The sequence below is a fragment of the Varanus komodoensis genome, unplaced genomic scaffold (genome assembly GCF_004798865.1).
Source record: "Varanus komodoensis strain SLA01 unplaced genomic scaffold, ASM479886v1 scaffold70, whole genome shotgun sequence".
Lineage (NCBI taxonomy): Eukaryota > Metazoa > Chordata > Lepidosauria > Squamata > Varanidae > Varanus > Varanus komodoensis.
In genome coordinates this window covers 166,320-192,898 of record NW_025336348.1, presented here as the reverse complement: position 1 = coordinate 192,898, position 26,579 = coordinate 166,320, and the positions used below count along the sequence as shown (strand labels likewise).

Below are 26,579 nucleotides of genomic sequence, written 5' to 3'. Positions count from 1 at the left end.
GTTTTAAATTTTGTATAGCAACCTTTATACAATATTTTATGTATTTTAATGGATTGTTGTAAACCACCGAGACAGCTTTGGACATTGAATGGCACAGAAGTTAAATAAAAAAAAAATAAAATCTTTGTCTGAAGACCCATGAGCTAGGATTTGTGTCCAAATCTTGGACTAAAAAACCCCCTAAACCCAAACATGGAATTTTAAACCAATTTATTCTAGTGTGGTCTGCATGATGCAGATTTAACAGAGTGCAACCAACCTTGTGGGTCTGTTTAGAGCTCTCTTTTTAAGTTTTCTTGCCAGTTTTTCTCCAAGGTAGTCATAACTGGTGACCCTTTTCTAATCAAGGTGAGGTGAGTTGACCAGTCGCTAGATACAACTATTCCTAGATTGTACCACTTCAGACTGCAGGTGAGGAAGAGGAGGGTTTGCATTTGAATGTTTTCCCATGAAGTGGGCCGAGGGGAATCCTACAGACAGAACGCAAGAATGTTAGGAGAAGACATGGCCAGAACCCGTTTCCTTCTAAGTGTGGAGATTTTCTTTTCCTACTGGAGAGCAAAGGATTATGTCTTTTCCACATTGCCAGTCTTGGTTGGAGATGGTACAATCCAGGGATACGTCTACAGTTGATGAATTATCTAGGGAACTGTGGTGCCCCTCCAGATGTGGTTGGACTGCAGCACCCATCAGCCCCAGCCAGCATGGCCACTGATCAAGGATGATGGAGATGGAGTTCAACATCACATGGCAGGCCACAGTTCCCTGTGCTACCCTAGAGAAGCGAGTGCCAAGAAGCAAGCAGAGGACCAGGATTGTGAAACGAGGCGGATGTCATGAAGGGGTTTTAATATATATTTTCCTGAGTGGTAACCACCTGTCTCTGTCTCCGTTTCTAGTGTGCAAAAACTGAATGAATTTCTCGTAAGTGATGAAATTGGGGACGACAGCTGGAGGAACGGGGACAGTGCCTTAGCATACGAACCTTGCAAGAAGCACTCTGGAGTTGTAAGGGGCCTTCTCTCCTGTCATATCATCCAGTATTTTCCAGGCACACAGGGATAGATAACTGCAGTGTGGTCTATCAGAGAGCACTGCTATGGTCCCTGGGAAAGCATCCGAAGGACCACAGGTTGGCTTGTCCTCCCCTCTGAAGTCAGAGACAGTGCTCTGAACTCAGAAAGGGTAACCAGGCATCTACACCCAGAACCACGTCGGTTGCTTCTCATAGGTTGGAAAAGCAACCTCAGAGGAGAAGGAAAGGTATTAGGGGTTTCTCACTATAGGACAGAAAGGTGTAGATTGATAGAAACATAGATTCTGTGATTTAGCTTTATTCAAAGGTAAAATAGGTCACACAGATTCCAGTTCAGAATTCATGACACGTAACCTGAGAAGATACGAACCAGGTAGCTTGAAAGCTAATAGCCCAAGTCTGAAATTAAGAAGCATTCCAGAAACAAAGACATAGAGTTAGAGGCTTAACTCCCTGAACTATGTTAGGTGTTCCAATCACTCAAAGGTCAGGTCCACAATCCCAGATTAAGAAACAGGCCACGGCTCGCAGTTCATGAGGAGTCATGGCGAGAGCCCAAGGTGAAAATGGAGGTGATTCTCCACTATGGAGACTCCAGGCTCACTAACTAGAGCTGACCTGGGCTTGGGAACAGGGAACAGCTGCAGCCAGGCAGTGTACCTGCTCTTGGGGTATCCCCCTTTGTCAAAGGGGGTATTTGATGGGCGGGTGGGAGACTGGAGATGCAAGTTATCCTGAACCTCTTCCAACCTGCTTCCTTCGGCCTCTAAAGCATTCTCACTGATGGGCTGAAAAAGCCATCCAATGAAAAGAGGGAAGATGGGAGGGTGACGATGCTTGTTCTAGAAGAAGCTCTTCATCTTCTCTCACACACGAGGCAATGCCTTTCCCAAGAAGGTGCTTGCCATTGTACTTTTTATCAATACGTATATTTAAAAAATAGGAAAAAGTGCTCAGGAGCATGTCAGGAATGCAGAACCTTAAGGGTGGCGTCTCACTTTAGCCCTCTTGATTTGCCCAGATGACTGTGCTCCATTTCCTATAGCCTTACCTCCTTGCCCAACCATATTTATCCACTTATTTATTTATAAAATTTGTATGCCGTCCAATTACTAACATCTCTGGATGGCTAACAGCATAAATAAATTGACGACCCACTCTGGCTGCAATTAACAAAATACAGTAATAAAATTTGACATTAAAACTTAATAAAATATTGAATAAATAAAAAGATCTTAACCTGGCACCGAAGAACATATAATGACGGTGCCAGGCGGACCTCTCAGGAGAGTGCATTCCATAGTCTATTGTGCAGTAATTTTCCCATTTGAAGGGCTGAAATACCTGTAAGGTTTTGTACTTTACGGGGCCCCTTGGCCTGCAGCCCACCAACCACTGAAGGGTGGCCCAAGGGCTCTTCCAAAACAGGACTGGGCCTTCAGGCTGAAAAAGGTTCAACGCCTCTGTTTTAGATGATCACAATGTTTTAAATGAATCAGCCAAATTGGTCCACTGACTACTGCAATGTTCAATGCACTTACCTGGGAATAAGGCCCACTAAATTACTGCTGAAGAGACATATGTAGATTGCACTGAAATTGTTGCAGCCCTCGTCACAAATGAATAATAAATAGAAGTAGCATTTATGCAACCATTTGCACCAGATTTTTTCATTCATCCCGAAGTTCCTTGATAAGGATTGATGCATAGTGAATTGAGGGAAACTGGATTTATTTTCACAGGTCCAGTGCACAGTTAATTAATTAATCTGGATTACTTAAGTGTCTCTACTTAGGTGCAAATTGGATGGATGAAAACCTGCAGCCATTCCCAGGAAAAATGTGTACATGTTTTTATTTACTTGCCTTGTATTTATTCTGTAACTGTGCAGGAAATAAAACTTCTCCTTTATGTCTCCCTTGCTATTAATCTACACAGCACCCCAAAGTTATAAATCGGAAGCAGCCCTTGAGACATCAGCTGGACAGCTGTGAGCAGCCACTAAGAATATCAATGCATCATACAGACATAGATAGCTGTGCTATCAAGGTACTTTGTATTTTAATTAGGGCAGCCAATTAGGTTTATGCCCATTCAATGCCTTCCCTAATCAGTAAATGAATGGGTGGTGAGTTTGTCCTGTTTGTGATGGGATGGAGTTTCTTCGCTTGGGGATTGTTAGATTTGAGGCTCTCCTTCAGCACCCAAGTGGCATGAATGCCTTCGGATTTCCCCAGGAGCTGGGAAAAAGGGGATGAGGACAAGGACTGTCCACAGACAGCTTGCTGGGCACAGGGTGAATGGAATGCTGCATTAGAGCTTTGATCTGATTGAGCATCACTCTTCTTGTGTTTTCACACTCTCAAATATTGTTCACCAGTTACGGCTTGGGATATTGGTGTTTTGCATCCTCATTCATTCTGTACTTTATAAAATGCTTGATATTGAAAAGTTTAGAAAACAAGATTTAAAGTGAAATACCCACGAGTTCCCCCGCTTTGCCATTTCTTTGTAACTCCTGCGGCATCTCACATTCATAGTTTATTCTTCTAAAATGGAGTCTCAAGTTAGTTTGTGAGAGATACGCATGTGTGAGTGTCTGGACTAACTTCAGTTCAAATGGTCCCTGTGTTTGTCCACAGTTCTAAGGTGTTGTGTTGTATTTTGCAGGTAATCAATGGCTACTTCTCATGGGGAAGTGATGTAGCTACCTTATCCAACATTAATATCCGAATTCCAACAGGTAGGATTAATGATCTGCTGTATTCAGCACCAGTTCTTTTGGCATGTATTCTGTAATCTGTGAATGGTTTTCAGCAGAAAAAGGATCAATTTTATAGAGATTGATTCTAGAAAATACTGTAGTTTTTAAAATCCCACCAACAGCAAAAGAATTTAGTATATGCTAAACTTCTTTAAATTCTGTTGAATTCAATGTGACTTATTTCACAGTAGGCCTAGATTGGATTAGAGTATAAATACAATGAAATTAGATTTCACACTGAAATTAATGGGGGAAAAACTGGTTCAACACTGTGGGACCTTTCTTTCTCCAAAATAAATCATGCTATTTGTCTATATGTATGTTTTCCTTTCAGTGAATGTACATGATAAACATAACATATAAGCCTCAAAGTGCCTATTACAATAATAAAACATGACAGAAATAAAATAAAAACAAGTGAAGTTATGCAACTTGACTTGGGTTTCTCACAAGAGGAAAAAGTCAGGCTACAAATGCGGTATAATAAAATAAGTATTATATCAGGCAATCTTATTCCCATATGCAAGAAGTCATCATTCTTATACTATCTATCAAGAACGTAAGATATGTCCTGCTGGATCAGACCCAAGGGCCATCCAGTCCAGCATTCCAGGCACACGGTGCCACACCAGCTGCCCCCTGGATCCCTCCAGCAGGATGGGGGCAAGACCCCCTCCTGCCCCTGATCCTCAGCAACAGGTGTGTGCAGGCAGGCCACCCCTGGCGAAGGAGGCAGCACCTGGCCAGCAAGGCTAGTAGCCACGTAAATCTGCCCACTCCCATTCTAAAGCCATCTAGATTGGCAGCAATCACCACTTCCTGTGGCAGGAAATTCCATAGTTTAACTCTGTGCTGTGTGAAGAAGGACTTCCTTCATAGTAGGCTTGTCATGAGCAGAGCTGGCTGGAGCCAGGAGTCAGACTAGATGGCCTGGGAGGCCCCTTCTGACTCGCCCTGTTTTTGTGCTTCCTTTGATCTGTCGTAAACCTCCCACCAGTCCGCTTGATGGGAAGACCCTGGGTTCGAGTGTTATGGGAGAGGCAGTAAAATCTCTCCTTCTCAACTTTCTCTACACCATGCTTAATTTTAAACACCTCTGTCAAGTCTCCCCTGACTCACCTTGAAGTAAGCACCGATTTCTATTCTCCTTTTATTTTCATTTGTTCAGACCTGTTCTGACTTTAGTTTCTTGCTGTTTCAACGTAGGCCAAATGACGATGATCGTCGGTCAGGTAGGCTGTGGGAAATCATCACTTCTTCTTGCTATCCTTGGTGAGATGCAGACCTTAGAAGGCAAAGTTCATTGGAGCCGGTATGTTTTCATGTCATTTGTTGGCTTGTTCAGAAAAATGGGATGTGGGTTTTTTATTTCAGATCCACTAGTTATAAGGCTGTTGCCTTGTAAGCTGAAAAATCATAGGCAGCGAAGCCAGCAGAGCAAAACAACATGCAGATTGAAGGCTGTTCTTAGGGTCAAGCACACTCATGGGAATCCAGCAACACACACACAGCGTCATGAAACTGAAGGTAGCTCTCATTAATATTTATTTGGATGCACCATTCTTGAAAAGAGGAGTCTGCATGCTAGCAGCCTGGAAAGTAATGCCCCACTTTTACAAAAGCTGCAGCACAATTTTCACATCAAAGGGAGAAGTTGGACACACTGTACCGCAGTCACAACTGGGTGTAAGAGGCGGAGGGCAGGCCAGAAGGAAAAGATCACAGAAATAAAGGACCTGCTTGTGTGGGAAGGGCAAATTTGGCTCAAGTATTTCCAGTAACTGTGGACAAAATTTCCAAAATAGAACTCATCTATAGCAATAAGAAATCAGTAGCCATGCAAAGTGGTTGATGGCTTCTAGGCAAAGATAGCCTGATATTTGCAACCTGAGGCAAACTCAAACTTCGGGAACCTTGAGAAATGTGCCAGATGTGGGCACAGATAATCTACCTTTTGTTGTTACAAACAAGTTTCTTAGTTTGCATATCATTTCATTACCGTAGTGCCTATGTAGAGTTAAGGTGTGTTTGTGTATGTGTGTTTGTATCACAGAGTGGCAGATGCCAGGGAAGCCAGGATTCCTGCACATTTAATTGTTGCATAGAGGAAGAAGAAATTTCAGCAGGTGTTGCTGAAATTCCACACCTGTTAAAGGTGCAGGATCCATGTCCTCTCTTGCATCTGCCCATCTTAGTAAAATGTGAGCTAGTCCCAGAGAAAAACATTGACAGAAGGATATAGAGATCACATGCATTCAAAAACAGCCAACAGTGGACCTGTTTATTTTTCTTCTTTCCAAACAGTTGATTGCTTGCACGATTAAGTAATAAATAGTTTGTTAATAGTGAATTAACAGTTACGCTTTCCTCCCTCCTATATGCGTTTCTTTTGACCAGGTATAATATAGTTATTATACAGATTTATTTCTGTGATCATGAGGGCTAGAAACTCATCGTGGGCTTCTCTCACATATAATGATTATAATTATTATTTTGCATATGAAAACCAGGACTTTGAGGAGTACTACAAGAGATGGAAAGAGATCATATAAGGAGACTATACAATTATACATCAAAGTCTTGATGTTTCCAAACTCTGTTTTATTACTGGCACAAATAACTGTGCTTGTGTTTTGCTGATAATTTCAGACTGCCTGACAGAGAGGTGTTTTCAGGAGGATGCTACAGGTATTGCTAAATTCAACCCTGTTGGTTTTAGTACCTTCACATAATAAGCAAATTTCTAATTCTTTCCATAATTTCCTTACTACTTAATTCCTGCATGCTTGAATTGGCCACTGGTGTTATAAAGACAGGCAAGGGAGAAATAAGGCCATCAACAAGATGTTAGCACAGATTCCATAGTACTTGGGAGCCAGATTCTAAATTCTGTCCATTTTGTGCATTGGGTATATATAACCTTTGAACACACCAAAAGCTTATTGCTGTGCTTAATGATTCTAAGCTAGATTTAAATGATCAGAGGTGAGAATTTCCCTAGGAAATTATCTATCTCTTCAGTAACACCATCTCCTACAGAGACCTGATCAGTTTTCCTGAACAATTTAGTAAATCCCATGGATTTTTGGCCCAGAAAGTAGCTTCCATATTTGCCCTCCCGCCCCTTGAGATCGGCGGCAGAGGCCCTTCTCCGGGAGCCCTCCATGAAGGACGTTAGGAGGGTGGGCACCCAGAGGAGGGCTTTCTCTGCGGTGGCGCCCAACCTATGGAATGCGCTCCCCAGAGAGGTCCACCTGGCGCCGTCGTTATTTGTTTTTCGGTGCCAGGCAAAGACCTTTTCATTCAAATAATACTTTAACAACATTTAATATTATCTATAGGTCTTAATTTGCAGCCAGGATTAATCGGGGTTTTTAATTTCTGTTTTATGTATCATGTATTATGTTTGTTTATTTTATGTAAGCCGTCCTGAGCCTTTAAACGATGGGACAGCATACAAAAATTCTAAATAAATAAATAAAATCATAACGAAGCATTTCTCCAGAAGAGCCAGTTTGGCAGGGGATTTCGGCTCCTTCCCTTGCTAGCACAGCCCTAGTTTCCAGGAGGAACAACCACACCATGGGCCTCTCCCACATAAGCTCAGTCCCCTGAGCCCCCAGGAAAGGGCACAGACTGCAGCAGCTTTCCCATGAAGCCTGTTGTGGCAGAAGCGGCCCCACATGTCCAAGTGCTGCTGCTGAAAGCCAGAATGGCAGCGTGGTAGAAGGTGGGACTGAACTCAGGCGATCTGGGCCAGCCACGGACTCTCAGCCTCACCCACCTCACAGGGTTGTTGTTGTTGTGAGGATAAGATGGAGAGCGGGAGGAGGGGAGCGATGTAAGCCGCCTTGAGTTCTTTGTAAGAAAAGAGGCGGGATATAAATCTAATAAATAAATAATCAGGGGCATCAAGCTTGCAGTTGTAGCAATTTTCCTGGGTTTCCCAACCAGAGTTCTTGCATGGGGGAGTTCAATGGACGGGGCAATTTTGTGTGTTCTACATCTGCAAGGGCTTAAGTCCTAATTGTGGAAATCTTCTGCTGTACAGGAGAAAAGAACTCCCCCTTCTTTCTGAAACAAAACTCATTTATCCTTGGGCATCAACTGAGGAAGACTTCCTGCATCGGTGCATTATCGTTGTCATCCTCATCCTCATCCTCAGTTTCCTTTCTATACTGTCCCATAGCCAAAGCCCTTTAACGATGCATAAAGCCAAAATGGCAAAATACAGTACAAATATCTTAAAATCAAAGCAGCATTAAAATGAATTTAAACTAGCTAAAACAGCAAGGAATATCAAGATCCCTACTGAGGCTGAGAATGGCAAGGCCCTATTACTAAATGTTAAATATGTACAGGAAGTTTACAACTTGGATCTTTTGCTTTAACTCATACTTTTTCCTTCCTTCATTCTAAAATTTATCTTGGTGCTCCTGGGATATAACACAAGTGCTCATCCCCCTGCAAGAGTGAATTAACAATTATGCTTTCCTTCCTCTAATATGTGTTTCCATTGTCCAGGTATGAACCTCATTTTTTAGGCTGCCAGGATCATCGCTTGTTGCAGTGAATCATTCAGCCTCATTAATATTTTGCTGACAACATGTCCATCATTGTCATTTGCATAGCTTTGTTTACGTGTTCTTGAATTTTGTGGGGAATGGGAAGAACGAGTGATTGTGGGTGTCGGGAGGTTGGACTTATATAATACATGCTCCATACAGTCCAGTGCCTGGCATCCTATGCAAACTGGAGCTCCAGCACTGAAAAACACATTAGATGGCCAATTTTGCCCTTGGCGTGCGAGGACAGGAGGCTGAAGCACTGCCAGGGTACCTGGTTTTGTGGTGATCCCTGTCTCCTTCCTTCCCCACCCCGTGGAATATCCCCTAACTCTACCTTTGGCCTCAAGGGAGCTGCTGGTGTGGATTTTTCCATGCTGGCTGCAAGGGGAGGCAGGGCTTCCAGGCCAGGAGTCCAACCTTGGAGTGAGCTTCTGAGGTCAGAGTTGGGACTCTTTCATCACACCCTGCTGGTGAAAGCCCAGACACGCTGGGCAGGCCATGTTGCAAGGATGCCAGACCACCGCATCCCCAAAAGCTCTTCTATGGTGAGCTGTCTCAAGGAAAGCGATCGCACGGGGGACAAAAGAAGCGATACAAAGACACGCTGAAAGCCTCTCTCAAGTCCCTGGTTATCAACACCACCTCCTGGGAGACCCTGGCACAAGACCGATCGACATGGCGCACGCTGATCCACCAAGGCTGCCAAACTTCTGAAGCCAGAAGGACGACCATAGCACAAGAGAAGCGAGTGCTCCGTAAAGCCAGAGTTGCAAATGTTGCAACAGTGGTGCCCACACAATTCTGCCTGACTTGGGGCAGAACACTCCGTGCCTGTATCGGCCTTATCAGCCACCTGCGGACACACCGTGGACAACTCACAACCTGTTAGATGTCAAGGTCCTCATCGAAAACGATGGACAAACATCATCACCAGCACCTTAAATTGGGCCCAGACTTCAATTGGCAGCCAGTGTAAATGATAAAGGACTGGCATTACGTGTGAATACCTACCAGTCTCCATTAACATCCTGGCAGCTCTGTTCTGAACCAGCTGAAGTATCCGGACTGTGTTCAAGGGCAGCCCCGCGAAGAGCACATTACAATAATCTAGTTGGGAAGTTACCAGAGCATGGGTCACCATTGCTAGGCAATGGTCTTCCAGGCAAGGGCGCAGTTGCTGGATCAGCTGTAGCTGAAGGAAAGTGCTCCTTGCCGCCACTGACACCTGAGACTCCAGGGACAGCTCTGGGTTGAGGAGCACCCCCAAAGTGTGCACCCTGTCCTTTAGGGGGAATGCAACCCCTCCCAGAACAGAGCGAAAGTCTCTTACCAAGAAGGCAGAACCACCCGCCAACAGGTCAAGGTCCTCATCAAAAACGATGGACAAACATCATCATGGACACTGAGCAATGGCCATGAGATTGCACTGTGAACTTATTTCCAACAGGTGTTTAAAAGTTTGGGGTGGAGCTTTGAAAAAGGGTTAAGCTGCCAACAGGGCACCTCACGAAACCAGATTCACAAGTAGCCGTGTTCTCAATTGTGTTCCCAAAGAACCGGAATGAGAACACAACAGGCTGAGTCTTGCAGTCTCATAGAAACAATGCATTAACAAAGTCAACTCTGTGTACACTTGCAAGGAGCTGATTCTCTGAGAGCAGCAAGTCGCAGAGAATGAGCCAGGTCTGTCCATCATGAAAACTTTCGATCTAGTCTCCAGAGTCTTGAAAGGACTCGGAGGGCTTAGAAGATATTTTAAGATAAGGACGTGGAACAATTCCCATGAGATCCCACTTGGTTTGGAGAAAGAGGCCCAGAGTGCATGGAATCTGTTAGTAATTTATAGAACATCTGAAGATTAAAACAACCTCAAATGTGATGGGATGTTAAAAGATGAAAAGGGGGATACAACGGTCAGTCTAGTGTGTGCCACGCTGTGTAAGTTGTGCTAAATGCTCACAGGGACTCCAGAACAGGGAGTGGGTGGGGCTGGTCAGGATTTCCCTCTGGATCCTGCACAGTTGCAGTGAACTTCAGCTCAACCATCTGTGATAACATCTGGACTGTTTTCTTGCTGTGCTTTTGTATTAGGATTTTGTTTTATATTTTAATTTCCCTTCCCCCTCCCCACCCCAACCACCACCACTAGAAGAATGTTAAATTTGCTTGCCAAGTTGCTGATTTCTTATTGTTTACCATAACTTGCAGTGCAAATGAAACTGAGTCTTCTATTGAAGCAAACCGGAGGTATTATTCTCGCATCTTCTTCTTGAATCTCTGCCGTCTGTGTAATCCTATACACTTGTTTCCTTATCCCAATTCCAATAATTTACTGACCCCAATTTCAGTCTATTAACTAGCAGGCTTCTTCAACACAGTGGTTCCCAATCTTTCAGGGGTAATAGGCTTATCTATCTAAAGTCCGGCTCAAGTACATTGCTTACTGCACGTGGGCTCCAGACATTTAAGTTCCACGACAGTTTCTACTTCCTGTAGTGGAAAGTAACACCTTGAACATGTCCTTAGGCTTCTTCACATAGATAGTGTTGCGTATGATGTAAATGATCTGTATCAACATCCGCTTTATGAAATCTATTGCTTGCTTTTTGGAGAGGATGCATTTTCCAAATTGTGTGTTCATGTGAAGGATCTGCATCCTATGGAGCATGTCCAAAGGTATGGTTTACACGTTGCATCAGACTTTCAGAAGCTAAGCATGGATTTCATTAAGCCTGGATGGAACATCACTGGGAATCACATGTTTATGGCTCTCAATATGATGATGGAAGACTTAATTTTATTATAAGTATTTATGTATTAGTGTTATTTATTGCATTTCTATACTATGCATAGCCAAAGCTTTCTGGGCGGTTCACAACAGAATATGAAAACAATAAAATACAGTTTGTAAAACAACATTTTAAACATTTTAAAATTAATTAAAATATATTAATATACAAAAAAGAAAAAACCCCAGCCAAGAAGAATCCTAATCCAGATAGCAACTCTCAACATCTCATTGGCCAGAATTTGCTGCTGCTTTTGGAGATTAATTAAACTTTCATGGTTCTTCAAATTTCAGCCCAAAATTTAATGATTCATTGGAGAAATTTGCTGAACTTGGATGAAGTCTCATATTTTTGACTAGTAGCACATGTGACAGTGACTGGGAACCACTGTGTTACGAGATGCTTGATCACCTCAAGGAAATTAACATAATCCAATACATTTTTGTGCCTTCTAAACTCTATACCTGGAAATTTCTGGAGTCACATCATGCTTCTAACCAATGTTTGATATTTCACAGCATCATCTCTTTTGTTTGCCTTTACCAAACATCAATTAACTAGAGTTAAAACATCCAAGGAGCCTATTTTGATAAAACACGCATCGCATGTTGTCTCAAACTTGGCGTTTGCAGTCAGGATTGTTAGGTATCTGCTAATACCAAAGTACAAGTGAAACTCTCAGCACTGGGGGAGCTTTCCAAATTGCCACTGAATTCCTCCATCTTGGTTCAGGGTTCTTTGCATGGTCCAACATGGGTGGTACAGAGCCCAGTCTCTCAGCATAGACAGTGGAGTTTGTGCACAGGAAGTTCAGCACGTGAAGCACATCGCTTGAGCCAATGCCCACTGACTGTGACACATGGACGTGTGGCCACAGTTCCGTGTCACATTCTTGACGCAAGGGGAGGAACAGGTAAAGGTCAGGCACGCAGGGGTACAATCTTGCATGCTTGCTGCTTATCAACTCCTTTGATGTGGAGATGCATGCAAGAGTACAGCACACATAGGATAAACATAGGAAAAAATTATCACATAAATACATACACATACACACATGAAACATGGCAGAAAGTGGGTGGTCTCTAATATAACCTTTTCATTTCATTCCCCTTTGACTCTATTATAACAGCTGCATTTCTTTGATGTGCTTCTTGGTTTCGTACCAAATCCCATATACAGTTTGCAAATTCGTGTGTAGCCGATGTTACCTTCCCACTCCTGCCTCTCATGCATTTACATTGACATCTTTCATCAGGAACCGATACTCGGTGGCTTATGCTGCCCAGAAACCGTGGCTACTGAACGCTACAGTGGAAGAAAATATTACTTTCGGGAGCACGTTTAATAAACAGAGGTAATAGACAGCGTCTTTATGTTTCTAGCAGCCAGACTTCTCAAACTTTCCTGCTTTTCTCTCAGATAAGGTATGCTGGGGGAGAAAGCCCATACAAATTCACAAAGGGCATTTTTAGCAAGGAAAGGTCTTAGCATTTTGGATTCAGTACAAAATGAGGCCTCATGCTAGTATGAGGGGTGTGGAGGTACATCTGTGAGAATGCACAGATGACCATTGAAGAATGTCAGTTACAGGTTACTTTATGATGCTCCCGCAAGGAGAGCCCATAAATTATGGCTACTGTGTTGATCCAAATCAGCAAACTCATATCCTTCTAGAAGTACCTCAAAGGCTGTCACAAAGAGGAAGATCAAGAGCACTTCTTGCTGATGTCAGAATGTAGGACGTGGAATAAACAATTCAAGTTGCAGCAACCCAGATTCAGGCTGGATGTCAGGAAAAGCTTCCTTACTGTCAGAGCAATACGACAGTGGAAGCAGCTGCCTGGAGAGATGCCACTGCTGCACCCCGAGAGTCCTGGCTCCACTAGATCATGGCCCAGGACTGTTGAAATGATTAGTAGAGAAATAATCACCCTGTCCTATACCCAGTCCTCCATGCAACCCCCACCTCCATATCCCTTGTTATATCATAAAGCTTGGTGTGTTTAGACCATGGATTTGCAAAGATAGCCTCTAATTTGGTCCTTGATGAGGGTAGCCAAAGGCCAGGACAGCCACAATCCTTGGAAAACAAAAGAACAGAGCTTTGGGCACCTTGGAGCCCTGGAAGGCAGGTGGGAAACGGTAGGATCCTCAGCAGTGGCAACTGTTGGACTTGCTCCCATGTCCTGCTGCACAGTGCCTTGACCCCAGAAGGCATGAGCTCAGTCCACAGAACCTGCCTGCAGCAGCATCAACAGACAGGGCAAAATTCTGGCTTTTAGTTATTTTCCTTCTTATGCCTGTCCAGCTTGGCTGCCCACTGGAGTTCTCCACTGGCCCATAGATCAGATTTTTATTTAGTTTAGTTTTTGCTATTAAAGGCTAGCAATCCACGCTGGATCCTGTTTGATTTTGGACCGCATTGTTTTCCATATTCAACAGGTACAAAGCAGTCACAGACACATGTTCTCTGCAGCCCGACATTGACCTGTTGCCCTTTGGAGATCAGACAGAGATTGGAGAAAGGGTAAATTAACCATGCTCTTCATTTAAATCTTATGTTGTATTTAGTTCACCTTTAAGGATACTGAGGCAGTCATTATCCTCGTTGTGTCTGAATAGGCTCATTAATGCAGCCACTCGCAGCACTGGGGCTGCCCATGGAAAAGCCTTCACGGTGCCCATAACTGTTTGTCATGCCCGGTTTGAGACTTCCAGCTTCCAGTGACCACCCGTGCACTCCTTCTCTCTACAACCAAGAAAGCTACATGTTTCCCACTCTTGAGAGTGTGTCTTTCCTGCTCTGTTGGAAATTCCCTTCCATGAGGACCTCCTGGGTTAGGTCGAAAGGCATCTGAGTTACAACTAGTCTTGATATTTCAGAAATGGAGTTGACCCGTTGTTTCTCGGTGCCAGAATTTATTCCTAAATGTAATCTGAGAGCTGGAAGACTTGCCAATGACTAATCGATTCAGACAGCAATCCTATGGCCTCTGGGTGAACACCCCAAGGACCATAGGATTATGTATGTTTCCCCTGCCAAGGCTGGAGACAGCAGTCCCATCTCAGAAGGGGGAAGTGGAAATCCAGCCCTTCTCCCCCACCTCCTTGAAACCAATGCATGAAGATCCATACCAGCTACCTTCAAAGGTCAGAAAAGCATCCTCCGAAATGGAGCAGGAAACAGGCATTCTTGTTGGTGAGAAGCGGAGGAGATTGGGTGGTGGGGATAGAATATGAGTTATTCTGAGCCTCTTCTCATGTTCTTCCCGCACCTTCTGAAGCATCCTTGTGAGAGGATTAGATGCATCTGAGTTTGGAGGCTTCCAGTCACCAAGGGTACAATTGATAGCATGGGACTTCAGTGTGTACATCTCTAATTAAAGAGTGAGTTAAACCTGCTGTCTCATCTCATGGGCCGCTACATCTGGCCATGTTTAAAGCCCTTTTTCTTCCACTATCAGCTGCTCCCTTTGCAGCACTTAGCCTGATGAAATGGTTTGGAGAACTGGAAAACTTGTATATGTGCTGCCATTTCAGTTGATCCCAATAAAGGTACCTCCCAACTCAGAATTTTAGGTCTTTCCCCAGTCATGCACCAGCATGGTTACCTTTGGCGAGTTCTTCTTCTCACTGTGTTGATAGAGCAGTTATTTGTGTTCACCAGTAACTACATTTCTGTTTTACCACAATACAACATGCCTAACTTGCAAGTTATTTTAGATATTTCTTTTTCTAATTAATTGCAAAGAATCACTCTAGGTTTAGCAGTCAAAACCCTAACACTTACGACACATAATGTTAGATAAATTTGAGGGTTGTTTGATTTTGGGGGTGGATTTTAAAAAGCTGGCATTTTCCCAGGTCCTGTCAAAATGCATGTCACCATTAATTTAATTTAAACAATGTCACCATTGTTTATTTAATGCACTGAAATGTATGATCTGTTCCCCCCTTTAGGGAATTAACTTGAGTGGAGGCCAACGGCAACGCATCTGTGTCGCTCGAGCGCTCTACCAAAACACCAACATTGTCTTCCTGGTAAGACTTATAAAAGTGGCAAAATGTGCACCTTCTTTTTTATTTGCATTGCATTAGAGTTGAAATGAATGTAAAATTCAAAACTCCTCTTGCAATTTGCAGAAAGAGATTCTACATTTGGATGCTGGCATTTGAGTACTTGCAAATGGATTTCTCTGTTGCAAAACATGAATATCAATTTCATCGTCCGTTTTCACCCTGCAAGAAAGGGCAAAGTGTGCTGTACTTTTCTTAACTTGTTTTTAATGGTTCAACATTGTAAGCCACCTTGAAGAAGAGGCAGGATGCAAATATTTTAATAAATTCAATTAATGAATTAAATAAACAAATCAGTGAGTTGCCATAACGAAGCTCTAAACCTCTGCTGAGCCCATGAAATCACTGGATTGTCCCAGGGGCAATCTTAGTCTCTCTCAGACTCTGCTTGAAGCAGCAGGAGATACAGAGAAGCACGTGTGTTTTGCTCAACAGTTTAAAAACCCAGGCAAAATCTGGGAAACTGAATGAAGCAAGCGGGGCTATTTACCTCTTCCCCCTTTTGTCCCACTCAGAATTGTCCTTAATCTTCATTGCATGCAGGAGCTGGATTTCCACAGGCGAAGGAAGGGTGGGCAGAGATCTGCCTTTTCTTTCATGCAGACTAAAGCAGTTGGGTGATTGCCAACGGACTGGAAAAATAGACTAGAAGGGAAAGAATTAAATCAGCTCTCCCCAGCTGGGTGCTCTTTAGGTCTGTTGGACTGTAACCTCCATCTACCCCTAGCAAGGGGTGATAGGAGTGGTAGTCTAATACATCTCAAGGCTATCTGACTGGGGAAGCCCGAGTTAAAGAGTCCCCCCTTGCCTCTGGGAATTGCTTTGGTATTAAAATAAGGCCTGGAGACAACTCTGTGTCATATGTAGTCACAATGGTGTCATTTATTCATTTGATTTATATCTTGCCTTTTTTCATACAAAGAACTCAAAGTGAGTTTCATCATTCTCCTCCTCCTGCTCTCCATCTTATCCCCACAACAACAGCCCTGTGAGGTAGGTTGGGCAGAGAGTCTGTGACTAGCCCAGAGGCACCCCATTGGCTCCTTGGCTGAGCAGTGATTAGAGACCAGATCACCGCGGTCCCACCCTCTTAACCTGGACACCAAACTGGCTTGAAAGTATAACCATCTTGGCTTTTTCTTCTATAACATGCCAGGAAGCACTTCCTGACAGTTAGGACCCCAAGGGTATGGAATGGGCTTCCACAGGCGGTGGTTGAGGCCCCATCAGTGAGGGTGCCCAAGGATAGGCTGGATGTCCACATGGTAGGCATGTCATGAGCAGAGCCGGCTAGATCCGGGGGTCAGACTGGATGACCCAGGAGGACCCTTCTGACTCGCTCTGTTTCTATGTTTCTGTGTAACGTGGGACTCTTGTAAGGACTCTTGAAGTCCTTTGAGCAGTTAGAAAAAGGCACTTTATAAATCCCTTGCATTATTTTCTCTGCACAAAGCTCTTTTTAGGAATCAGAAATGCAGTTTCAATGCAAGGGTCCTGCAGGTAGCTTCATACACCACAATTGCCAAGTAGGCCTGTGATGGGCGCACTGTTCCTATGTTGGTAAAGTCAATGCAGCAGCCTTGTTCATTCACACGAATACAGGTGAGGGCAGAAACCCCCTCCAAAAACCACACAGGGAAAATCAAGACAGGTGACCCTCTAGAGCAGAGGGCAAAAAAGGAGGAATCTAGAAAGGAGAGAGTGATAAGAAAAAACAAAAATCCAGAACGAGTGGGGATAAGAACAGTGAGACTCCAGAACATTTTTAACATTATAACCCCACCGTGATTTGCGGTGGTATCCAGGACTCTTTCTCAAAACGTCAAACGTGCTTGCCAGCCTGAAATGTTTGCTTGTCCCTGAGCTACGTAGTACTAGATGTTTGTCTGAACAATACGCCACTGAACAGCCGATGGAACATCATGGAGTTCCATCTCCTGCAAGTGGTCCCTTGGGGTGACAGGAAAGCACAGCCCTTGTCAGATGAAAGGCCCATGTTTTAACTGGTAACAACGCAGGGGACAAGCATGTGAGTGTAACATGTAGCTCACCATGACTTTTAAGTTTGCTTCATTGCACCAATGGAGGTTTTCTTTTTTAAATTAGATCCCCTCCATGCAGTGTGTGTGTGTGTGTGTGTGTGTGTGTGTGTGTGTGTGTGTGTGTTAGGGGGGATTTAATATAAAAGTGGCCAGGTAGGAGGTTTTAACCCTGAGGGTCTTGCGTGCTTACAGCAAGGTAAAATAACAGGAAAAATAACCTCCCCGCTCTGTAGTCAATGCAGCATGTAATTTAACCCTTGAAATCTTCCTCTTCCAGTAGCATTTAGAAGCCCTTCATTGCATAATCTAGAAAATAAGAACTGTCAAATGCTCATGGTTGAAAATGCAGTGACTGGTTCACAATGCTCTTTCACCACTCATGATTCCAGGATGACCCATTTTCTGCCTTGGACATTCACCTGAGTGATCACCTGATGCAAGAAGGTATCCTGAAGTTCCTTAAGGAGGACAAAAGGACCCTTGTATTAGTGACTCATAAACTCCAGTACCTGCCACATGCTGACTGGGTAAGACACACGCACACAACTGCAGGACTGCTTTACAGCACGATCGGCCCTTGAGATGTTCCATCCTGTATTTCCCTTCCTCTCTAGTCAACACAGCCAACGATGAGCGTTGCAGGTCTCAAATCTCTGCAGGGTAAGGGATTGTAGAAGCTGCAGGCCATCTTCCAGAACTTCTGGAAGCTCACGTGTTGAGGTAGACATACCCCCGGTTTAGCTGTTTGACCCCAGCATGTAGTGCTCAGACATTCATTTTTTTCAATCAGATCTATCGCTAGGTAGAAATAATTATCTAGGAATCTGATGCCCATGTTCGAAAGCAGTACATTTTTACTTTTCATTCTAAGAACGATAGACTTGCTATGTCTACACTTCCTGGGTTCTCTTTCAAAAGCATCTATAGTAATGGCTATTGTCACAGCGTGTGGCAATAAATTTTGCAAGTTTGTTAGGTGTTCTGTGACAGATTATTCTGTTTTGTCACCATTCCACTGCATGTCTCCAAGTGTTTTGAAACTGAAAAGGGTTTGAGAGAATACTTCTCAACTGATTCATTCTATAACAATATTTTATTAGTTGTAATTTATTGTATTTTATGAATTGTTGTAAACTTCCCAGAGAGCTTAGGTTATTGGGTGGTATAAAAATAAAAATAATAGTAACAAAATATTATTATCAAAATAACATTATCTCAATATTATTAATAATAATAGTTTTTGTTGTTTTCTATGGTTTTTATAAAAATTTATAAATTGCCCAGAACTTGTGTATTTGTATTGGACAAAAATAATAGAATCATAGAAAGGTAGAGTTGGAAGGAGCCTATAAGGCCATCGATTCAAACCTTTTGCTCAATGTTTATGGCTATACCCTCCCCATTCTATATCCTATGGCTATACCCTCCCCATTCTTCTGAGTGGTGAAACTGGGAGGCATTCTCTTTGAGCCAGATCCTCCCAGCTACCCCAGTACTGAATAAAACTGTAAAAATCAGAGCTCTCTGAAGGAACCCACCATGGAAAGCCATGCACCATGGAAAGCTATTCATGAAAAGGAATGTCTGCATAAAGATGGGGTCAGAATTCCAGGCCAGGGTTGCTTGAACATGTGAAAACTCCTACCTGGATTGTTCCAAGCAGAATCAAGGTGAACACAATCCGCCCTGGTCATGTGAGGAGGAGCTGTTCCCACTGCCATGCCTTGTGCAAACCAACAGAGAAGGTCTCTATTGGTCTACATCTCTGTCGACTTCAGTGAAGGTCTGCAGCACTGAAGACAACTGCTGGGGACAAAAACCCACCTCTCAGGGGACTTTCTTACCCCAAGGGGTCCTTGAGGTGGGGGAAATTTTGTCCCAATCAGCAGAGTCCCAGGCTGCAGCTTTTCTGGGCAAGCCAAGAGAGACACCTCTCTTTTGGCTGGCTTGGAAGCTATCATTTTCTGCTAGCATTCTCTCTGAGTGCTTGCAAAAGCCACTGAGTTTCTAACAAGCGCTCAAAGGTAAGGCTCATGAACATCCACATTTTTGGAAGTCAAAAGGGGATATTCCCCCACCTGTCTACATTTTCAATGGTAGTAATGTGATTTGTAGAAGCCATAGATTAGGGTTAGACAACCTGGAACCCCAAACGTATTTTGGACTACAACTTCCATATACCCTAGCAAGGATGGCCAATGGTCAGGGATGATGGGAGCATTACTCCAAAGCATTTGGAGAACACTAGGCTCCCTACCCTACTCCTGGAAGAGAAAGCAGCTGGTTAGGAAAGCTACTCATGGAACAAAAGCCATGTGGGTCACCATGGGGTTATTACAGGCTCTGCTATGCTGATTCAGCACATCCAGCCTCCACAGACAGCATGTAACACATAGCAGACCTGACTAATCTCCTGGCAGTCTGGAATCTTGGACTCAGCAAGGTCAACATCAGTATCACAATCCAGATGGGGAAGGGCATGCAATATAGCACACAACTTGTTTCAGTCACTACTAAACATTGCACTAAAGCTCTAGTATATACTGCACAAAATTCACCCATCAATCCAGTTACATGTTTGTCAGACTTCCAAAGCAGTGAGTAACTCGGTGTTGCTGCAGAACAGCTTCCATATTTGTCCTGCTCCTCCTCAGATCATTGCCATGAAAGATGGGACTGTCCATAGAGAAGGGACACTGAAAGACATCCAGACTAAAGATGTTGAGCTATATGAACACTGGAAAACCCTGATGAATCGCCAAGACCAGGAATTAGAAAAGGTAACCACAAAGCCACCAGTGCATGTTCAGTGTGTTGTAGTCGCAGCCAAGATGAACTTTCCTCAAGGAGCGCTGGTCTGTGTTCATGTTTGCCTAGAGAGCAAGAAAGCCAGGAAGTCACCGGTAACCACACCTTCCCACCATGTCCAAACTGGAAACTGTAGCTATCCATTTCCAAACAAACCCATGCTCAGAAGCCAGCCTATAACCAGGCTTTATATCCTGACTTGTTTTGAAGCCATTAACCCTAGTTTCCTGGTTCAGACATAACATAACCTAGGGTTAAATGCAGTTTCCTGGCTTGAGCAAAGCTTGTGTTTATTGCCCAAACTGGACTGTTGTGTTCTGAGCAGACAATTAAGTGAATGAGATCAGGCGCAAAGTCTGACCACAATTTCATCCACCCAATGCTCTCATGTTCTAAGTAGTCCTTGCACACAAGGCTTCACTTTCAAAATTTCAAAATGGCAGGATTTGGAAACGGACCAAACCACTCTGGAAAGGAAGACCCTTCGAAGAGCTATGTACCCCAGAGAATCTAAAGCACAGCTAGAGGACGAGGATGAAGGTAACCATAAACATTTTCTGTGAGTTCTTTTCCCTTGCTCAGAAATCCAACAAATCCTAGCCATTGTTTCTAAATATGCACATATATGTGCAAAATATGCACATTTTATGCAATTTCTATCCTATGAGCCTGAGCCCAGAAGTGGCTAACAATGACCCTGAGTGAGCAGCTTCATGGAAAGCTAAATCAGGAGCAAAATAGGGACGAGTTTTGGGTTTTTAAAAAGCTGCTCTGGCTTAGGTGAAGCCCCATGACTGGGAACAGGCACTAAGTACGCTACACTAGATATGGGATCTCCATACAAACTCAGTCCGTTAGGTCTATTCAGAAGGAATGCAAAGAGATTGTGATGGGAAAGGATGGAGGAAACAGCACTCTGCTCTGACCATGTTACGTGTTATGTACTATGTCTCCTTGAGGTTTGCAGGAGATGCTCGTTGCATCTGATGGTAACCAGTTTCTGGCAGGAAGAAAATAGGACCTTGGATATGATCATAGTTCCCTCTTGGTCCAACTCTCTCCTTGTAGAACCATAGGAAGATGTTGTCTCAGCAGGGAGCTAAACCCAACTAAAACAGCCTTATGTGGGTTGATCAGTCCAGAGTTCAGCTTCATCTGTCCTGGAGAAGCTGACTCAACCATTAAAGGGCCTTGCCTGACTCTTTTGCAAGACAGATGGAGGTTGTACTGGGGACACCCCCTCTGAACCAGAGAATGAGCACAGGGCTGTGTCTTCTGGCCAGGAGGTTCCCAAATATCCTACCACTGAGGAAGCAAGCTGTGCCTCATCTGAATTCTTTGCTGCACCCAGGAAGGTCTGAGGGCTGTTGCTTTATGCGAGTTTCTTGGTGATGATTACATACCTACCTTTCCCTCACAGGTAGACCCAAGGTGGACTATGTTCAGTGTATTCTCAAGCAAGCTAATGGCAGAGACATTGCATTCTTGGCCTCTGCGCATTTGATTTAACATGCAAATAATGCTGGTGGTTGAATGTCTCCATCAACTGAAAACCAGTAGCAGGAAAGGGCTTTTGCTATGCTATATCCAGCAAGCCGTGTCTAGATGCTGCAGTCTATAAGTAGCAAATAGCTCCTGTCTGAGCCAGCCCTTAGATTCTCAGCATTCTGCTGTCTATCCAAAAAGAGGCAGATGCAGCAGTAATTCCATCCCCATTATAGGTATTAGTTGCAACTAAGATATGTAGGACAGATAAACCAATTGAGTTAAATTTGTGATCTGTCAGAGGAAGAAGAAGAGGAAGAGGAAGATGACAACATGTCAACAGTAATGCGCCTCAGAACAAAGATGCCATGGAAAACCTGCTGGCTTTATCTCACCTCGGGAGGGTTCCTCCTGCTCTCCTTGATGATCTTCTCCAAACTCCTGAAGCACTCTGTCATGGTCGCGCTCGATTATTGGTTGGCTCAGTGGACGTCAAAGAATGAAAGTCAGGCCTTGTGTCCCGCAGAGGAACCTACTGGGAAGGTAGGCCAAAGTGTAAAAATTAGCAAGCAGTTAAAAGGAAATAAATGAGAATAAAGTGCTTAGAAGAAAGACTAGCCACTGAAAATGAATCAACCCCAAAATGTGGCTATAAGGCACATCAGAAGATCCAAATGGAACTAAAAAGAACATTTCCCCCTCTTTCTTGGAATCCTGTGCAGAGGTAGATTTACTAATGTCTCCAGAAAGGATTTTCAAAGCTTAGAAGTCGTTACTGCAGAAGGCACACCTGCCAGGGAGCAATGGCTAGTAAACGCAAAGAGGAAGAGGTGACCCTTAGGTTAGGTGGGTCCCAGTCTGTGCAGGGTTTTGAAGGACCCAGGCAAGGGCAAAAATGCTAATCAGTGGCATAACCGTAAAACTGCGAGCTGCCAAAAGCTGTCTTTGGAAAACATTCAACTCAGTTTTGGTTGTGGGGGTGGAATGAAAGGCCTTTCCCAGAGCTAGGGTTGATTTTAAGGACGCTGGAAGTGGGGCGAAAGCAGGATTATTAAATTATTATTTAAAATGTTGCCAGGGAGCAGCAGCAGCAACAATGAAGATGACAGAACACCTCTTGTGCTGTCATGAAACTGTGGAGCTCACCTTCCACAAGATGCTTTGATGACCATTGACTTAGACAGCTTTGAAAGGGAATTAGACGAATTAATGGAGGATAAGACTATCCAAAGTCCCGAATCACTGCTATATAGTCCTTACAGTGCAGAGGCTCCGTAGCTGTGTACACCAGCTGCTGGGGAACATAGGTGGAGGGTGCTGCTCTTCTCACTTCAAACAGGCATCTGGTTGGTCACCGTGTGGACAGAATGCTGGACTGGGCGACCTTTGGTATGAACCGCTCTAGCTCTTCTTTCGTTCTCACCTTTGGGCTGAGGAGGAGAATGGAAGCTGACACAGGAATTAACTGCCGTTTCCCCATAACATCCTAGAAGAGGAGTGGGGAACATACAGCCCACATCCCACATGTGATGATCCCTTTAGAGGTCCCGATGTGACCAGAATAAACAAAATGACATCTGTAGCAACTCAGGAGCATTAAATAATATTGCTAAATTTAGTTTGCTCTAGGATGCGCCATTGTGGCTTTAGAGCTCTTAATGGGCCCAGTTTCGCCTGAGAGCAAAGTAATTGTAGCCGTTTTAGTCCTCCTGAGCACTTAAGACATGTGGGGCGGAGGGCAAAGCTGGCCTTCAGATTTCTCAGAGTTACCCTAGAACAACATTGAATCTGGGATGTGAAAAAATGGCAGCCAGTGGCCAGCAAGAAACGCTTTACTGCTTCTCTGACCTGGTTCTCATGACATGGCAGGCCACCATGAGTGACTCATCCAGGGCTCTGCATTTTTTTAAAGAGCTGTGGGTCACTTGTTAACCATGCCAACAACACATCCTCCCCAGATTCACAGGGGGTGCCCCAGACACAGCCGGAAAATGCAAAATGGCAGCTGTCATGAATCACTGAGTGAATTAACAGTGGCCTGCTCCTGATGTGCGAAGAGACATCTTGTTGCTGCTGCTGTCACAGAGAGGGGAAGAACACTGAAGTGGGGGGGGGATCCCCAGTGGTATGCCCACCTTGAGAACCTTTGAAAAACGTCCATACCTGTCATATTGACACAACCACCTGCAAATTTGGTAGCAGATTTCGCTCCGTGCTCTTAGTGGCCTAGGGACTCGTGACGGGCAAACACTCGGTTTGTTTTGGAGATGCAGCTGCGATGTGGGCAACTCTTGAGGAAAATAATTTGTATTGACTGCTGGAACATCTGAGAGAGAAGGTTTTTTCCCCTCATTATAAATGAAGGAGGTCAAGGATACATAGGCTCTGGGGACATGGTGCTCTGCCTCTAACAAAGCCTTTGTCTATGCTGTTGGGAAATTTCCCAGCATTTGGCCAGGACTGGAACCCCACCCCCACACGCATGTGCACACACACACACACACACACACACACACACACACACCATTCACTTAATCCCAGGTTATTGGGCATAGGATTGCTGCTTAAATGAAAAGATGCCGTTGGGATCACAACTGTGTGTTAAACCTGGTTTTTCCTCTAGGTTATCCCCCTGTGAGGCAGTATTTGTTCCAAGTAATTTCAGCACTAAAATTATAATTCAAAGCTGTCTCTCAGCAGTACTCCCACAGGCGTAGCATAGCTCACAAAGCTTCTTCCCTCCACTCGAGAAGTGCTGTAAAAACATCCAGTTAATTTAAATAGGAAGTGCACAGAGTACTAAAACAGAAGCCTTCTGGAACTATGACCCAACAGCTGGTCTGCACAGTAGATATAAACATGTCTTTCGGGGTGTTTCATAATCAAAGGAAAATGCTATTATTTCCCAGGATTTGAAATATGTCTTCTTACCCTTGTTTTGAATAGAGTTGCAATGTAGCCGTGTTCACCACCCTTAGTGGTGCAGGAATTGTCCTTTGCCTAGTCACATCTTTGACAGTTGAATGGATGGGCCTCACAGCTGCCAAGAACCTTCACCACGATCTCCTCAACAAGATCATCCTTGGACCAATCAGGTGGGTTGGCAGCGAGTCACTTCATGAATGTGCCTTTAGCAGCAAGGGAAACGGAAGGCTTCCAAATCCACAGCATGCCTTGCTTTGAGTGCCCCCACATAATGCGGTTCAGCAGGATGTGATCCATGACCAGCCTTTTCGCTGGTGGTCCCAAGTTACTTCGTTGACTTTGTAGCACCAGGCCAAGGTCTTTTTATATTCCCAGGTCATTAATTGATTTAGCAGCTTCTGGCTTTACTTCTAATGATACGTTCAGAGTTGCATTTTAAAATGGCCTTTCCCCATATTCCAACTGCTTTAATGTTTATCTTTCAATTAAAATTTATTTTAAATGGTTGTTGATGCATTCTTTTTGTTACATATTTTAGTATAGTGATATTATTCAGGATACAGAACAATAAAAGGCTTCTTGTCCAATAAAATCTTTCATTTTTTCCCCATCTAACAGATTCTTTGACACAACACCCCTGGGGCTGATTCTAAATCGATTTTCTGCTGATACCAATATTATCGATCAGGTGCGCTCATTGATGGGATATGGCCTTTTTCAGAATACAGCGACTCTGTAAATGAGGTCCTTGCATTTCGCAGCATTCAGAACTGCCACTCTGTGTATCCATTGAACATCACAGCTATCCATGAGGGCAGGAACCAAAAATGTTTAGCATGAAATGTATTTTTTCTCATTCTGTTTCTGGTCTCTCCCTCTCCCTCTCATGTATAGGTGTAAATTTTGAAATAATTGCTATACTTTAAATAGAAATTCAGAATTCCCCCTAAAATGTGGCTGACTGTGACCAGGTGACCTCTGGGTCTTGCTCGGTCTGCTGTCCAAATGCTGTTAATGAGGCGCTTCAAGGAACAGCAGCAGTCATTCGCTTCTGAGAGCTCTTTATGCTGGTCTCAGAGTTCAAATACAGAATGCCTTCCCAATGAAAGCCCTCTGGCAGCCCTTCAGACAGAAGACTGCCCTCTGTAAAGCAGGACACCTGGCCACTCTATTGAGAAATAATAGAGATGAAGTCCTAGGCTAGCCTTCCCCGACTTGATGTGCTCCCAATAAGGGAAGCTGGTGCTTCCAGTGTCAGCAGGACTGTGTATCCACTCCAGAGTTCGCCCTGAAACTTTGAGGTGCTGTTCGTGGTGCTGAACAGAAAAATGAAGGGAGAGAGTATGTGGTTCAGTGCCATGGATGGCTCCTTTAAAGACTGGCGTACAATCCAGAGTGGATACGCAACCCAAGGACATTGGCGCCACCAACCTCTACCCCCTCCATATATGTTGGACTACAGCTCCCATCATGCCCAGCCAGCATGGCCACTGTAGAGCTTTTCAATGAGGGGCCAGCAGATCAGTTGGGGCAGCCCTAAATCATTTTCTCACTGCTGAATTTACTTTGTTGCCATGCTTTTTGTGTATTGTTTTAGTTACCATTTTATATTCATTTATGGAATCTGCCTAGAGTCTGGGAAAGTAGAATCATATTCTAAATAAATGCATAAAATAATCTCTAACTGACATCTCACATGGGTGGAATCCCCAAACGATGGATGGTATCTAACCACAGCTCACTCCAATGTCACTAAGTGTACATGTATGCTAACAGGATGGTGCCGGAAATGGAAATCTGCACACAGATGCCACTTTCCAAGCATTTTGAGGTCCTAGACGATTAATTTTGTTGCAGTCTTGCTGTAGCAAAGCAGCTATGAGTCTGGACAGGGTTGAATGGAAGGCCTAGGACCACCACAATTTTGTTGTATCTTACTTGAGAGTTGTCCTTGAAAACAGACATAAACGTGTTCAGAATAAATAAGTGTACCACTTTGAATTATGAGAGGGAAGATAGGCAGGTTCACAAGATAATTAATGGAAAAGCAAATAAATGATTGTTCAGCTGTAAGGACCTGGAATC

The 26,579-nt window shown here is 43.9% G+C and overlaps 1 protein-coding gene across 5 annotated transcripts in view; it reads left to right on the top strand.

The window, feature by feature from the left end:
* Positions 1-26,579, top strand: part of ABCC9 (ATP binding cassette subfamily C member 9) — an 85,100-nt gene that overhangs the window by 31,531 nt on the left and 26,990 nt on the right. For 4 of the 5 annotated variants that reach the window (XM_044452187.1, XM_044452188.1, XM_044452190.1 and 1 more), the window contains 13 exons: positions 900-1,008; positions 2,975-3,085; positions 3,707-3,779; positions 5,007-5,112; positions 12,413-12,511; positions 13,600-13,684; positions 15,118-15,198; positions 17,666-17,803; positions 19,931-20,056; positions 20,528-20,624; positions 21,871-22,112; positions 24,516-24,664; positions 25,113-25,182. In XM_044452187.1, the coding sequence (XP_044308122.1) occupies positions 900-1,008; positions 2,975-3,085; positions 3,707-3,779; positions 5,007-5,112; positions 12,413-12,511; positions 13,600-13,684; positions 15,118-15,198; positions 17,666-17,803; positions 19,931-20,056; positions 20,528-20,624; positions 21,871-22,112; positions 24,516-24,664; positions 25,113-25,182 (1,486 nt within the window). Of the gene's footprint in view, positions 1-899; positions 1,009-2,974; positions 3,086-3,706; positions 3,780-5,006; positions 5,113-10,576; positions 10,616-12,412; positions 12,512-13,599; positions 13,685-15,117; positions 15,199-17,665; positions 17,804-19,930; positions 20,057-20,527; positions 20,625-21,870; positions 22,113-24,515; positions 24,665-25,112; positions 25,183-26,579 lie in introns of all 5 variants that reach the window. The other variant, XM_044452191.1, reaches the window with a different exon arrangement.